The sequence below is a fragment of the Lutjanus erythropterus genome, chromosome 8, assembly GCF_056507025.1.
Source record: "Lutjanus erythropterus isolate fLutEry1 chromosome 8, fLutEry1.hap2, whole genome shotgun sequence".
NCBI lineage: Eukaryota > Metazoa > Chordata > Actinopteri > Lutjaniformes > Lutjanidae > Lutjanus > Lutjanus erythropterus.
Window position 1 is genome coordinate 13,422,050 of NC_139324.1, and position 14,528 is coordinate 13,436,577.

The 14,528-nt window shown below is 39.5% G+C and overlaps 3 protein-coding genes across 10 annotated transcripts; all 3 read left to right on the forward strand.

Moving 5' to 3' along the window:
* Window positions 1-2,842: 2,842 nt before the first annotated feature.
* LOC146322546 (trace amine-associated receptor 13c-like) lies at window positions 2,843-4,068 on the forward strand. 4 transcript variants are annotated; one of them, XM_084723990.1, is made up of 2 exons: window positions 2,843-3,099; window positions 3,261-4,068. In XM_084723990.1, the coding sequence occupies exons 1-2, from the start codon at window positions 2,927-2,929 to the stop codon at window positions 4,066-4,068; spliced, it is 981 nt and encodes a 326-aa protein (XP_084580116.1). In that variant the 5' UTR covers window positions 2,843-2,926. The 4 variants fall into 4 exon arrangements, with proteins under 4 accessions (XP_084580116.1, XP_084580113.1, XP_084580114.1 ...); XM_084723987.1 differs by having other exon boundaries at window positions 2,927-3,099; window positions 3,219-4,068; XM_084723988.1 differs by having other exon boundaries at window positions 2,927-3,002; window positions 3,260-4,068.
* A 4,247-nt stretch (window positions 4,069-8,315) lies between these two features.
* LOC146322547 (trace amine-associated receptor 13c-like) lies at window positions 8,316-9,561 on the forward strand. Of its 3 annotated transcripts, none has more exons than XM_084724577.1 (2): window positions 8,316-8,572; window positions 8,754-9,561. In XM_084724577.1, exons 1-2 carry the CDS (start codon window positions 8,400-8,402, stop codon window positions 9,559-9,561), a joined length of 981 nt encoding a protein of 326 aa, XP_084580703.1. In that variant the 5' UTR covers window positions 8,316-8,399. The 3 variants fall into 3 exon arrangements, with proteins under 3 accessions (XP_084580703.1, XP_084580701.1, XP_084580702.1); XM_084724575.1 differs by having other exon boundaries at window positions 8,400-8,572; window positions 8,712-9,561; XM_084724576.1 differs by having other exon boundaries at window positions 8,400-8,475; window positions 8,753-9,561.
* Window positions 9,562-12,814: 3,253 nt separating this feature from the next.
* LOC146322548 (trace amine-associated receptor 8a-like) lies at window positions 12,815-13,996 on the forward strand. 3 transcript variants are annotated; one of them, XM_084724581.1, is made up of 2 exons: window positions 12,815-13,011; window positions 13,192-13,996. In XM_084724581.1, exons 1-2 carry the CDS (start codon window positions 12,839-12,841, stop codon window positions 13,994-13,996), a joined length of 978 nt encoding a protein of 325 aa, XP_084580707.1. In that variant the 5' UTR covers window positions 12,815-12,838. The 3 variants fall into 3 exon arrangements, with proteins under 3 accessions (XP_084580707.1, XP_084580705.1, XP_084580706.1); XM_084724579.1 differs by having other exon boundaries at window positions 12,839-13,011; window positions 13,150-13,996; XM_084724580.1 differs by having other exon boundaries at window positions 12,839-12,914; window positions 13,191-13,996.
* Window positions 13,997-14,528: the final 532 nt, after the last annotated feature.

Sequence of the window (14,528 nt, forward strand, 5' to 3'; positions counted from 1 at the left end):
TGTCTAAATGTAATATATTTAGGAGGAAATTTTGGAATTTTGATTTTCCAGATACAAAATATAACAGAGTGATCACTTAAACAATCAGACATCACACCAGATTTAATTATTCTTTCAGGATTTGTAACAAGTATCCAATCCAACAAAGATGAAGACCGATGATCCACTCTGGTAGGTGCATCAATTAACTGAGTAAGATTTACACTACTAAATAGATTTCTATCATTAGATGAGGAGCGATCAAGCCAATTACTATTAAAGTCACCTAGGATAATTAATTCATTATACCTGCCAAAAGAATTAATAGTTGACAGGATAGACTTGGTAGAATCAGCTGGAGCTGAGGGAGGCCTATAAATATTACCAATAGTTAGTTGTTTATTATCATGAAGAATTATATTAATGAAAAGACATTCAAAATTAACTGGCTCAACATTAGGAACGACACACTCAGAAACAAGATTTACATCAACATATGTGGCCACGCCACCTCCTCTAGAAGACCTATCAGCTCTATACAAGAAAAAATGATCAATTTTGATTTCATTGTCAGTAATTTTACTGTGCAGCCATGTTTCAGAGACAGTGATAATATTAGGTTTATAAAGTGTAACCCAAGCTCTGAGAAGATCAATTTTTGAGGGAAGGCTCCTAATATTAAGATAAACAAACTTTAAACCTTTAACTGATTCAATTATACCTAGTAAGAAAATAACATGAAAAACAGAGTTGGGAGAGAGTGAGCAAGAAGAGAGTGGGGAGCAAGAACAACAGACACATCACATGCAGACACACACACACACACACACACACACACACACACACACACACACACAGTGAAAACAGTTAATTACGCACAAACCACAGGCTCAAACTGCTAATCAGCATATGAAAACAAAGAGGGGGGCCCTGTTACTATCCAAAACTCATATGGATTCTCATCAAATAAACAAAAAATTTCCATGACCTCAAGTATTCAAAATGAGATTGAGAGGAGCAAGTAATATAAGTAGTAAAGAAAATAGAAAATAGAAAATAGGGCCATTTAATTCCATCCAGAGGCAAAAATACAAACAGAAATTCAGAATTCAATAATTCTGCAGCAATGCTTATCCAACGACATCGTTGCGACAGTCTAAACTGGAGCCAACAGCAGTGATGTCACAGACGAAACACTTGGGTAAGGCTTAGAGGTGCCCTCCCCTCCATGACTACACCTTGAGATCCTGTGTCATGAACAGGATTGGTGATAAGACACAGCCCTGACACAGGCCAATCCTCACCGGAAAAGAGTCTGACTTACTGCCAAGAACCCAGACACAGCTCATGCTTTGGGCGTACAGAGATTGAATGGCCCTGTTCAGTGACCCACTCACCCTATACTCCTGCAGCACCTCCCACAATGTCTCCCGTCGAACCCAGTCATACACCTTCTGCAAATCCATAAAACATATGTAGACTGGATGGGCGTACTCCCAGGCCCCCTCCAGAATCTTTGCGGGAGTGAAAATCTGGTCTGTTGTTCCGTGACCAAGACGGAACCTGCATTGTTTCCCTTTGATCTAAGGTCTGACTATCAGCCTGACCCTCCTTTCCAGCACCTTAGAGTAAACTTTCCCAGGGAGGCTGAGCAATGTAATGCTTTTGTCATCCATGACAGCCCCTCAACACCCAAAGCCTTCAGCATTTCTGGGTGGATCTCATCAATCCCCGGGGCTTTGCCACTGTGGAGTTGTTTGACTACCTCAGTGACTTCCTGCAGGGAAACTGATGGTGATCGCCCATCACTGTCCAGCTCTGCCTGTACCATAGTGGGTGGGTTAGTTGGGTTCAGAAGTTCCTCAAAGTACTCCTTCCACTGCTGGATTACCTCCTTATTTGAAGTAAACAGCATCACATCCTTGGTATATGTAGCTTGGTTGGTCCCCCGTTTCCCTCTCCTGAGGTGTCACATGGTTTTCCAGGAGCACTTTGATGCTGATCGAAAGTCCTTTTCCATGGCTTCTCCAAACTCGACCGAGGCTGCTGTTCTTCGGGCCTGTCTTTACCTTGTAATTGTCTGCCCCAAGTCTCCTAAGATAACATATTACAGAAGGCCTCGTTCTTCAGTTGGACAGCTTCCCTGACCACCAGTGTCAGGCTGAATACTCTGAACTGTTGTTTGGTACGTAAATACAGAGTCCAACCCCTATCCAGGAGGATAGTTCCAGACCTGAGGCTGTGCATCGAGGTAAGACCCACCAGATCTACCCTATAGCGCTCCACCTCCCACATAAGCTCCAACTCCTTCACCACCAAAGAGGTGACGTTTCACATCTCCAGAGCCAGCCTCTGCTACCAGGGTCCAGTCCATCAGGACCCTCTACCAACAAGGATGATGTTTCTACATTCTGTCCACAGTTTGCCATAAATTGCAAAACATATTGTCATACAAAAAAAAGAATATTTACTTCTAAGATAGTTCTAAACTCTCTTGGTGTCTCCAACCAGTGAGTTAGCTCAGCAGAGGCCAACCCCATTAAAAGCAACAACTGGCTCTAAATGACCCTAACGTTCCAAAGACTCACTAAAACTGATACAAAGTAACCATGTGATGTGAATGGGATTTTGTACCCACTGAGATAACATGGGTGCAAAATTTAAAAATAAAAGTGAAACTGTACTCCAACAAAGACCAACATTTACAGCTTTAGATCAACCAATTTTGACCTTGGACATATGGGAAATGGCCAAATGTAGAAAGTCACAAACATTGAGGAAGATGAATACAAAAGGCATAATACTTTAATGTCTATGGAGAGAAAAAGACCAGCAGATATGAGGATTAAGGAGGGGTGGGCAGGGATGATGGAGATGAATCAGTTGTATGACAGGAAACTTCAGTTAAAAGACTCCCAGAGCTCAGCAGATTCTCATCTGTGTGGTGATGGAGGCTTTGGAGGGAAGTAAACTCTGCTTTCCACAACTCCTCAACACTTCCTGCACAAAGCCAACCCGTCCTTACTCTGAGGGCATGTTGACTCACATTCTGCTGTCCTTCATCTCTCTACTCACTGCAGCTCTGAACCTGCTGGTCATCATCTCTATCTCCCACTTCAAGTAGCCATTCATTCATTCATGAAACTGGTATATGAATATGAAAGTATCGAACAGGAGGGTTTTTCAAAGCAATCTTATAGTATTCCAGGTTTTGCTCTGTTTTACTTTATCTGAATGAGCAATGTAATTAATGATCAATATATTGCTGGTCTTCTTCCCAGGCAACTCCACACCCCCACCAACCTCCTCCTCATCTCTCTGGCTGTCTCAGATTTCTTCGTGGGCCTCTCTCCAATTAATTTCCAAGACGGCTGCTGGTTTCTTGGTGACCTTATGTGTACTCTGTATCAGTATCTAGCCTACATTATTGCCTCTGCCTCAGTAGGAACCATGGTGATGATTTCTATTGACCGTTATGTGGCTATTTGTCATCCTCTGCATTACTCCACCAAAATTACACAAAAAAGAGTTGAAGTCTGTATTTGTCTGTGTTGGATATGTTCTGTAGTCTTTCAAACTTTCATTCTGAGTGATATCCTGAAACAACCAGGCAGCTATAACTCCTGCATTGGAGAGTGTATACTTTTTATTAACTACATTGCTGGACTTGTAGATCTTACATTTTCCTTCACTGTTCCCATTACTGTTATTGTTGTTTTGTATATGAGAGTTTTTGTGGTGGCTGTGTCTCAGGCTCGTGCCATGCGGTCTCATGTTGCAGCAGTCACACTCCAGCAATCAGTGAAAGTAAGTGCTAAAAAATCTGAAATGAAGGCAGCCAGGACTCTTGGTGTTGTTGTGCTTGTGTTTCTAATATGTCTCTGTCCATATTATTGTGTCGCTCTTACAGGCCAAGATAACTTGCTCAATTCTTCATCTCGCACCTTTGTAATATGCTTGTACTATTTAAACTCCTGTCTAAACCCCATGATCTATGCCTTTTTCTATCCGTGGTTTAGAAAATCTTTTAAACTCATTGTTTCACTTCAAATACTGCAGCCTGACTCCTGTGAGGCCAACATACTGTAGAGACATTATGTATGGTGCCTGAAAATTAATCCTCAGCATGAATAGAAAACTATACTTGGTCATGGTGATGCATAACAACTGTAAAAGTCTGGGAAAGAGTTCCCTCTGTATAACCCATTTTATGTGCATAAATGTGTCACAATATGAAATTCTCGTAGAATGACTTTGATTTTCAATGCTACAGAGAAGCTAATTTTTAAAATTTCTTTATTTTCATTTATTTTGGACAAACTCACCAGTTCTTGGGTTTACTGTTCAGCTTGTAAGTATTAGCACTGTCACATTTTTGTGCTTGAACGTACTGTACATACTTGATGTTGCTTGTTTGGGCTTTAAATAGATGTTTATATCAACCTTAGAAGAACAATGTAGGAAATTGTACACTGTTTTATACATTACTGAACTGACATAGATACATATGAGAATATGGACATATGTGGGTTTGCAGGTTTTGCTCCTTTCAGAGCATTATATTTTTATAGAAGTCATCAAATAAAATAGACTCATGGGTAGACAAAACATATCATTACCTGTCAAAAATTTGGACACATCCCCTCATTCAGTGTCTTTTTTGTTATTATTCTACATTGTAGATTAATAATGGAGAAATCAACATAATGAAATATAGAATTATATGGAAATATGTATTCAGCAACAAAATGAAAACAAGGCAAAATATGTTTCATATTTTAGATTCTTATAAAGGAAGTAGACTCTTGCACACTGTCTTCTGTACTTTTAACCAAGGATTTCATATCATTATTATAAAATCTATATTGCAAGACAGTGTGCAAGAGTTTTTGTTTTTATTGTTGATGCATGGTCTGAAACACACCTGTCATCCTGCGTGTGTGCAACAATATTTTGCTGTGTGATATTTTAGATTCTTCACAGTGGTCACCTTTTGCTTTGATTGCAGCTCTGAAAACTGTTGGTATAATCTTAACCATTTCCTATAAAAATTAATAAAAAACCATTAAGTGAGAAGTGTGTCCGAACTTTTGTCTGGTACTGTATGTATTTACATGTTTATCTTTAACACTTACATTAGGATCTGATAATGTTAATAATGCTATTGATTAACTGTGGTCAAGCATTACATCTCACAATTTCAATTTAATAATGCAGAAGTTTCTTTCTACTTCTTTCTCCTACTTACACCAGTGCAAGTACCATTTTTGCCTCTACTACAAGATAGGAAATGCTCTTGCATCTGGTCTGTGCAGCCATGGGCGGGATGTCTAAAAAGTAAGGCAAAATGAAGGTGTGGCTTGGCGCATTAGAGTAAAACGCAAGTGTACCTTGGACCAGTTAAAACCTCATCGAAGCAAGAAGACTATGGCACAACTTAATTCACAAAATATCGGCCACGTGCTTGGCCGAGGCACACACACACGTCTCCACAATCACAAAACACCTTTGTTTATGTTTAGTCTTTTCCCCACACGGGATTGTGGATGAGTAAAGTGTCCTTTGAACATATTTTCTATCAGCAATAAAGGATAAATGTTGAAGTTAAAAGTGTGTGGGTGTGTGTGTCTGGTGCTTGGCTGAGGTGCACACGCACATCTCCACAATCACAAAACAATCCTGTCCATGAGTGTCATGAACAGAATTGGTGATAAGACACAGCCCTGGCATAGGCCAGTCCTCACCGGAAAAGAGTCCGACTTAATGCCAACAACCCAGACACAGCTCACGCTTTGGGCGTACAGAGATTGAATGGCCCTAAGCAATGACCCGCTCACCCTATACTCCTGCAGCACCTCCCACAATGTCTCCCATGGAACCCAGTCATATACCTTCTGCAAATCCATAAAACACATGTAGACTGGATAGACGTACTCTCAGGTCCCCTCCAGAGTCTTTGCAAGAGTGAAAATCTCGTCTGTCGTTCCGTGACCAAGACGGAACCCGCATTGTTTCCCAATTGATCTGAGGTTTGACTATTGGCCTGACCCTCCTTTCCAGTACCATATAGTAAACTTTCCCAGGGAGGATGAGCAATGTAATACTTTTGTCATCCATGACAAGGGGGCTTTGCCACTGTGGAGTTGTTTGACTACCTCAATGACTTCCTCTAGGGAAATTGATGCTGATCCCCCATCACTGTCCAGCTCTGCCTGTACCATAGTGGGTGGGTTAGTTGGGTTCAGAAGTTCCTCAAAGTATTCCTTCCTGTCGTGTCTCAGACCATAGTGGGAAAATTATGTCTCCGGTGAAAAACGACAGAGAGTATAACTTAGTGCAACAACATGGCTTCTTTATTCTTGGCAGGTAAAACAGCGTCTGCTTGTGTGCAGCTCCCCGGTATACACAGTCCTTTAGTGCCTCCTATTGGCATTAACAAATAACAACCCTAGCGCCCCAAATCAGTACCAGCAGTATAACAGTACATGTTTCTCATCTTAAACATCTTTACACTTCTTTTATCTTTCAAACACCACACTTCCACCGCCGGATTATCTCCTCATCTGAAGTCAACAGCATCCCATCCTTGATATATACAGCTTGGATGGTTCCCCATTTCCCACTCCTGAAGTGTTGCATGGTTTTCCAAGAGCAGTTTGATGCTGATCGAAAGTCCTTTTCCATGGCTTCTCCAAAACCTCGACCGAGGCTGCCGTCCTTCAAGCCTGTCTTTACCTTGTAATTGCCTCCCCCATATCTCCTAAGATAACATATTACAGAAGGCCTCCTTCTTCAGTTGGACAGCTTCCCTGACCACCAGTATCAGGCCGAATACTCTGAACTGTTGTTCAATACATAAACACAGACAACAGCGTTTTCCCACCCATAACCCTTAGGCATATGGAGGCAACCCTCTCATCCACCAGGGTTAACTCCAACGTAGTGGCACTCAGCCAGGGCCTTGTGAGTATCCACACACCTGCCTGGTGCCTCATACCCTGAGAAACTCCGGAGAAGAACAGAGTCTAACCCCTATCCAGGAGGATAGTTCCAGACCTGAGGCTGTGCATCGAGGTAAGACCCACCAGATCTACCCTTTAGTGCTCCACCTCCCACATAAGCTCCAGCTCCTTCACTACCAAGGAGGTGACGTTTCACATCTCCAGAGCCAGCCTCTGCTGCCAGGGTCCAGTCCATCAGGACCCTCTACCTTCCTTCACTGCCACCCAACAGGCAGTGCACCCAAACCCAGCAGCTCCTCCTGTAGATGACAGACCCACGGGATGGAGGAGCATTTGCCATGTTGCTTGTTTGGGGGGTGCCTGGCTGGGTTCCATGGTATGCCCAGCTGCCTGGCACTTGCTGACGGGCCTCCCTTCCAGGCCTGACTCCAGACGGAGGCCCCAGGTTTCCTCCCAGCAGGATCACTGCACTCCTTCCTCATTCTTCCATGCAGTTTTTGAACCCTTCTTACTCTGGACTCTTGCCTGAGACCAATTTGCCATGGGAGTCCTTACCAGGAGCAATAGGTTCCAAAAAACACAGCTCCTGGGTGGTTCCCGGAGATGGTTCCCCATTGCCTTCCGCAAGTTGATTGTTTAACTATGTTCCTGTTCTCTAGTTTTGTCATCCAACTCCAAAGTGGCACAGCCTTCAGCCCAGGCCTCAATAATGTGTCTGACTTTACTGTTGGCCATCAGAGGGGTTCCACCTTCACCCCCCATCTCAGGACTGGACGCAAGAATTAAAAAAAAAAAAAAGAAAAGAAAATCGAAATAATTTGTCTTCCTAAGTTTTCAGCTTTCTAACCTTTTGTGGTATTTTATACTGTTTTTGCTGTTTTATACATTACCAACAAGGATGATGTTTCTACATTCTGTCTGAAGTTCACAGTTTGCCATAAATTGCAAAATATATCATCACACAAAAAACAAGAATATTTACTTCTAAGATACTTCCAAACTCTCTTGGTGTCTCCAACCAGTGAGTTAGCTCAGCAGAGGCCAACGCCATTAAAAGCAACAACTGGCTCTAAATGACCCTAACTTTCCAAAGACTCACTAAAACTGATACAAAGAAACCATGTGATGTGAATGGGATTTTGTACCCGCTAAGATAATATGGGTGCAAAATTTAAAAATTAAAGTGAAACTGTACTCCCACAAAGACCAACATTTACAGCTTTAGATCAACCAACTTTGACCTTAGACATATGGGAAATGGCCAAATGTAGAAAGTCACAAACATTGAGGAAGATGAATACAAAAGGCATAATACTTTAATGTCTATGGAGAGAAAAAGACCAGCAGATATGAGGATTAAGGAGGGGTGGGCAGGGATGATGGAGATGAATCAGTTGTATGACAGGAAACTTCAGTTAAAAGACTCCCAGAGCTCAGCAGATTCTCCTCTGTGTGGTGATGGAGACCTTGGAGGGAAGGGAACTCTGCTTTCCACAACTTCTCAACACTTCCTGCACAAAGCCAACCCGTCCTTACTCTGAGGGCATGCTGACTCACATTCTGCTGTCCTTCATCTCTCTACTCACTGCAGCTCTTAACCTGCTGGTCATCACCTCTATCTCCCACTTCAAGTAGCCATTCATTCATTCATGAAACTGGTATATGAATATGAAAGCACTTACTGATCATGAACTATGACAAACAGGAGGGTTTTTCAAAGCAATCTTATAGTATTTCAGGTTTTCCTCTGTTTTACTTCATCTGAATGAGTAATATAATTAATGATCAATATATTGCTGGTCTTCTTCCCAGGCAACTCCACACCCCCACCAACCTCCTCCTCGTCTCTCTGGCTGTCTCAGATTTCTTCGTGGGCCTCTCTCCAATTCATTTCCAAGACGGCTGCTGGGTCCTTGGTGACCTCATGTGTACTCTGTATCAGTATCTAGCCTACATTATTGCCTCTGCCTCAGTAGGAACCATGGTGATGATTTCTATTGACCGTTATGTGGCTATTTGTCATCCTCTGCATTACTCCACCAAAATTACACAAAAAAGAGTTGAAGTCTGTATTTGTCTGTGTTGGATATGTTCTGTAGTCTTTCAAAGTTTCATTCTGAGTGATAACCTGAAACATCCAGGTAGGTATATCTCCTGCATTGGAGAGTGTATACTTTTTATTAACTACATTACTGGACTTGTAGATCTTACATTTTCCTTCATTGTTCCCATTTCTGTTATTGTTGTTTTGTATATGAGAGTTTTTGTGGTGGCTGTGTCTCAGGCTCGTGCCATGCGGTCTCATGTTACAGCAGTCACACTCCAGCAATCACTGAAAGTAACTGCTAAAAAATCTGAAATGAAGGCAGCCAGGACTCTTGGTGTTGTTGTGGTTGTGTTTCTAATATGTCTCTGTCCATATTATTGTGTTGCTCTTACAGGCCAAGATAACTTGCTCAATTCTTCATCTCGCACCTTTGTAATATGCTTGTATAATTTTAACTCCTGTCTAAACCCTGTGATCTATGTCTTTTTCTATCCATGGTTTAGAAAATGTTTTAAACTCATTGTTTCACTTCAAATACTGCAGCCTGACTCCTGTGAGGCCAACATACTGTAGAGAAATTATGTATGGTGCCTGAAAATAGATCCTCAGCATGAATAGAAAATTATACTTGGTCTTGGTGATGCATAACAACTGTAAAAGTCTGGGAAAGAGTTCCCTCTGTATAACCCGTTTTATGTGCATAAATGTGTCACAACATGAAACTCTTGTAGAATGACTTTCACTTTCAATGCTACAGAGAAGCTTATTTTTTATCATTTCTTTATTTTCATTTATTTTGGACAACTCACCACTTATTAGGTTTACTGTTCAGCTTGTAACTGATTTATACATCACTGAACTGACATAGATACATATGAGAATATGTACATATGTGCGTTTGCGGGTTTTGCTCCTTTCAGAGCATTATATTTTCCTAGAAGTCATCAAATAAAATAGACTCATGGGTAGACAAAACATAGCATTACCCTTTCTTTTTTATTATTATTCTACATTGTAGATTAATAATGGAGAAATCAACATAATGAAATTTAGAATTATATGGAAATATGTATTCAACAACAAAATGAAAACAAGGCAAAATATGTTTCATATTTTAGATTCTTATAAAGGTAGTAGACTCTTGCACACTGTCTTCTGTACTTTTAATCAAATATTTCATATCATTGTTATAAAATCTTTATTACAAGACAGTGTGCAAGAGTCTTTTTTTTTTTGTTGTTGATGCATGGTCTTAAACACACCTGTCAACCTGCGTGTGTGCCACAATAATTTGCTGTGTGATATTTTAGATTCTTCACAGTGGTCACCTTTTGCTTTGATTACAGCTCTAAAAACTGTTGTTCAAACTTTTGTCTGGTACTGTATGTATTTACATGTTCATCTTTAACACTTACATTAGGATATGATCAAAGTAATAATGCTAATGATGAACGGTGGACAAACATTACCTCTCACAATTTCAGTTTGACACTTGGTGCACCCTCAAACAAATCCCCTTAAACTCCCTCGTACACATTTTTGTGTATATCCAAATAAATACAAAAATAAACATATTAAGAATGTATTTTTTCCAGTTTTGGTTTTTGCTTTTTCTTTTTTCCAACTCAAGTTTTAATCATAAAAATCATTTCCATCATTTCAGGATTTTAACTATTTTAATGCCAGTTTGTTTGCAAGATGCCAGAATTGTTTTTAAATAAAAAAAAAAACCAATAAGCAAATTAAAATTAATATACTAAATGCAAAGTGGATTTTTTGAGGGGGCTTTATTACAGTCTAGTATATGTCAATAATAAACAACAACATTGACTTAGATGCATTTGTATTTTTTTGTGCGGGTTATATTTAGAAATTGCTCCCGTTAAACTCCCTCATACACATTTTTGTGTATATTCATATGAATATAAATATAAATATAATAAGTATGTATTTTTTTTTACCGATTTTGTTTCCTTTTTCCCTCATTTCCAACTCCAGTCTTACTTATAAATTATTTTTCATCATCCTTTTCGGGATTTTAACCCTTTACATGTCAGTTTGTTTACAAGATGCCACAGTTTTTTAAAATGAAAAAAACACAATAAATCAATTAAAATTAATATACTAAATGCAAAGTGGATTTTTTGAGGGGGGTTTATTATAGTCTAGTATATGTCAACAATTAACAACAACATTGACTTAGATGCATTTGTATTTTTTTGTGCAGGGTTAGATTTATAAATTACTCCTGTTAAACTCCCTCATACACATTTTTCTGTATATTCATATGAATATAAATATAAACACAAAAATAATAAGAATATATTTTTCCTTTTTTTCCCCTTATTTCTAACTCCAGTCTTACTCATAAAACAATTTTCATCATCATTTTCAGGATTTTAACCCTTTAAATGCCAGTTTTTTTTAAAAGATGCCACTGTTTTTTTTATTATGAAAAATACACAATACGATACTTCCAAACTCTCTTTGTGTCTCCCACCAGTGAGTTAGCTCAGCAGAGGCCAACCCTATTAAAAGCAAAAACTGGCTCTAAATGACCCTAACTTTCCAAAGACTCATTAAAACTGATACAAAGAAACAGTGACATGCGGTGAGGTTCATGGCTGGTGAGGCACTGACTCTTTCAGAATCAGATTTACAAATATATGAACCCAACAGAGTAGCTTATTCACCATTTGATTGGCAGCAGTTAACAGGTGATGCTTTATATCTCATATCAGCATTATGTGACGCATATATAAATTAAGGTCAACCCCCCAATCTTGAGACAAAGCAGGAAAAAATACAGTTGTCAAACAGCAATAGTCTAATAAATTTAATTGGCATTTGACATTAAAGGAAAATAAAGTCATAGAATGCTGCTATGTTATTCTTAGTATTTGATTTTCATGCATACTGGAGTGTGTTTTGACGATCTTATGTGTTACTGGCCGAGCACAACGAGCGCTTTAATTAATTAGTTAGTGAGCACAAAGAGCCATGAATTCAAGCACCTCCGATTATTCATGCACTTAACGTTTTGCTCTGCCATCTTCGGCTGCACAGTAGCAAGAAGACTCTCTAAGCTCACAAGCGTCCCCTTCCATGCGGCAAGAGTATTGCCTGCCTCACCTCATGCCATTTTACTGCAGTTTATGATCGATCAGTGAAACTAAACACACTACACACATACATTATATAGACATCAGCTAGACTATGGAAAGTCAGGGCGTATAATAAAAGTGTTGAAAACATTTTATTGGCGACATACAGAGAGACAGCAACATGTTCTAATTGCATGGCATGCATGGTACCACACCGGGCGACTCTTCCCTGTATTTGAACGAGAAATACAAAAATTCAGCAATTTTGAATTAAAAATAATCAAAATTGTTGGAATTGTATGGAGAATAAATTTATAGTACAGATCAGTGGGCAAATATCAACATTAATTTTATTTTATCAATATTTGTTTTTTTTTCTTTCCATGATGACAGGTGAGGCTCTGCCTCCCCTGATGGCAGTCACTGCAAAGAAACCATGTGATGTGAATGGGATTTTGTACCTGCTGAGATAATATGGGTGCAAAATTTAAAAATAAAAGTGAAATTGTACTCCCACAAAGACCATTTACAGCTTTAGATCAACCAACTTTGACGTTGGACATATGGGAAATGGCCAAATGTAGAAAGTCACAAACACTGAGGAAGATGAATAAAAAAGGCATAATACTTTAATGTCTATGGAGAGAAAAAGACCAGCAGATATGAGGATTAAGGAGGGGTGGGCAGGGATGATAGAGATCCTTTAAAAGACTCCCAGAGCTCAGCAGATTCTCCTCTGTGTGGTGATGGAGACCTTGGAGGGAAGTGAACTCTGCTTTCCACAACTCCTCAACACTTCCTGCACAAAGCCAACCCGTCCTTACTCTGAGGGCATGTTGACTCAGATTCTGCTGTCCTTCATCTCTCTACTCACTGCAGCTCTGAACCTGCTGGTCATCATCTCTATCTCCCACTTCAAGTAGCCATTCATTCATTCATGAAACTGGTATATGAATATGAAAGTATTGATTGATCATAAACTATGAAGAACGGGAGGGTTTTTCAAAGCAATCTTATAGTATTTCAGATTTTGCTCTGTTTACTTTATCTGAATGAGCAATGTAATTAATGATCAATATATTGCTGGTCTTCTTTCCAGGCAACTCCACACCCCCACCAACCTCCTCCTCGTCTCTCTGGCTGTTTCAGATTTCTTTGTGGGCCTCTCTCCAATTAATTTCCAAGACTGCTGGGTCCTTGGTGACCTCATGTGTTCTCTGCATCAGTATCTAGCCTACATTATTGCCTCTGCCTCAGTAGGAACCATGGTGATGATTTCTATTGACCGTTATGTGGCTATTTGTCATCCTCTGCATTACTCCACCAAAATCACTCAAAAAAGAGTTGAAATCTGTATTTGTCTGTGTTGGATATGTTCTGTAGTCTTTCAAAGTTTCATTCTCAGTGATAACCTGAAACATCCAGGTAGGTATATTTCCTGCATTGGAGAGTGTATAGTTTTTATTAACTACATTGCTGGACTTGTAGATCTTACATTTTCCTTTATTGTTCCTATTACTGTTATTGTTGTTTTGTATATGAGAGTTTTTGTGGTGGCTGTGTCTCAGGCTCGTGCCATGCGGTCTCATGTTGCAGCAGTCACACTCCAGCAATCAGTGAAAGTAACTGCTAAAAAATCTGAAGTGAAGGCAGCCAGGACTCTTGGTGTTGTTGTGGTTGTATTTCTAATATGTCTCTGTCCATATTATTGTGTCGCTCTTACAGGCCAAGATAACTTGCTCAATGCTTCATCTGGCACCTTTGTAATATGCTTGTACTCTTTTAACTCCTGTCTAAACCCCATGATCTACGCCTTTTTCTATCCATGGTTTAGAAAATCTTTTAAACTCATTGTTTCACTTCAAATACTGCAGCCTGACTCCTGTGAGGCCAACATACTGTAGAGACATTATGTATGGTGCCTGAAAATAGATCCTCAGCATGAATAGAAAATTATACTTGGTCTTGGTGATGCATAACAACTGTAAAAGTCTGGGAAAGAGTTCCCTCTGTATAACCCGTTTTATGTGCATAAATGTGTCACAATATGAAATTGTTGTGGAATGACTTTCACTTTCAATGCTACAGAGAAGTTTTTTTTTTTAATAATTTCTTTATTTTCATTTATTTTGGACAACTCACCAGTTCTTGGGTTTACTGTTCAGCTTGTAAGTATTAGCACTGTCACATTTTTGTGCTTGTACGTACTGTACATACTTGATGTTGCTTGTTTGGGCTTTGAATAGATGTTTATATCAACCTTAGAAGAACAATGTAGGAAATTGTACACTGTTTTATACATCACTGAATTGACCTAGAAACATATGAGAATATGTACATATGTAAGTTTGTGGGTTTTGCTCCTTTCAGAGCATTATATTTTTATAGAGGTCATCAAATAAAATAGACTCATGGGTAGACAAAACATATCATTAC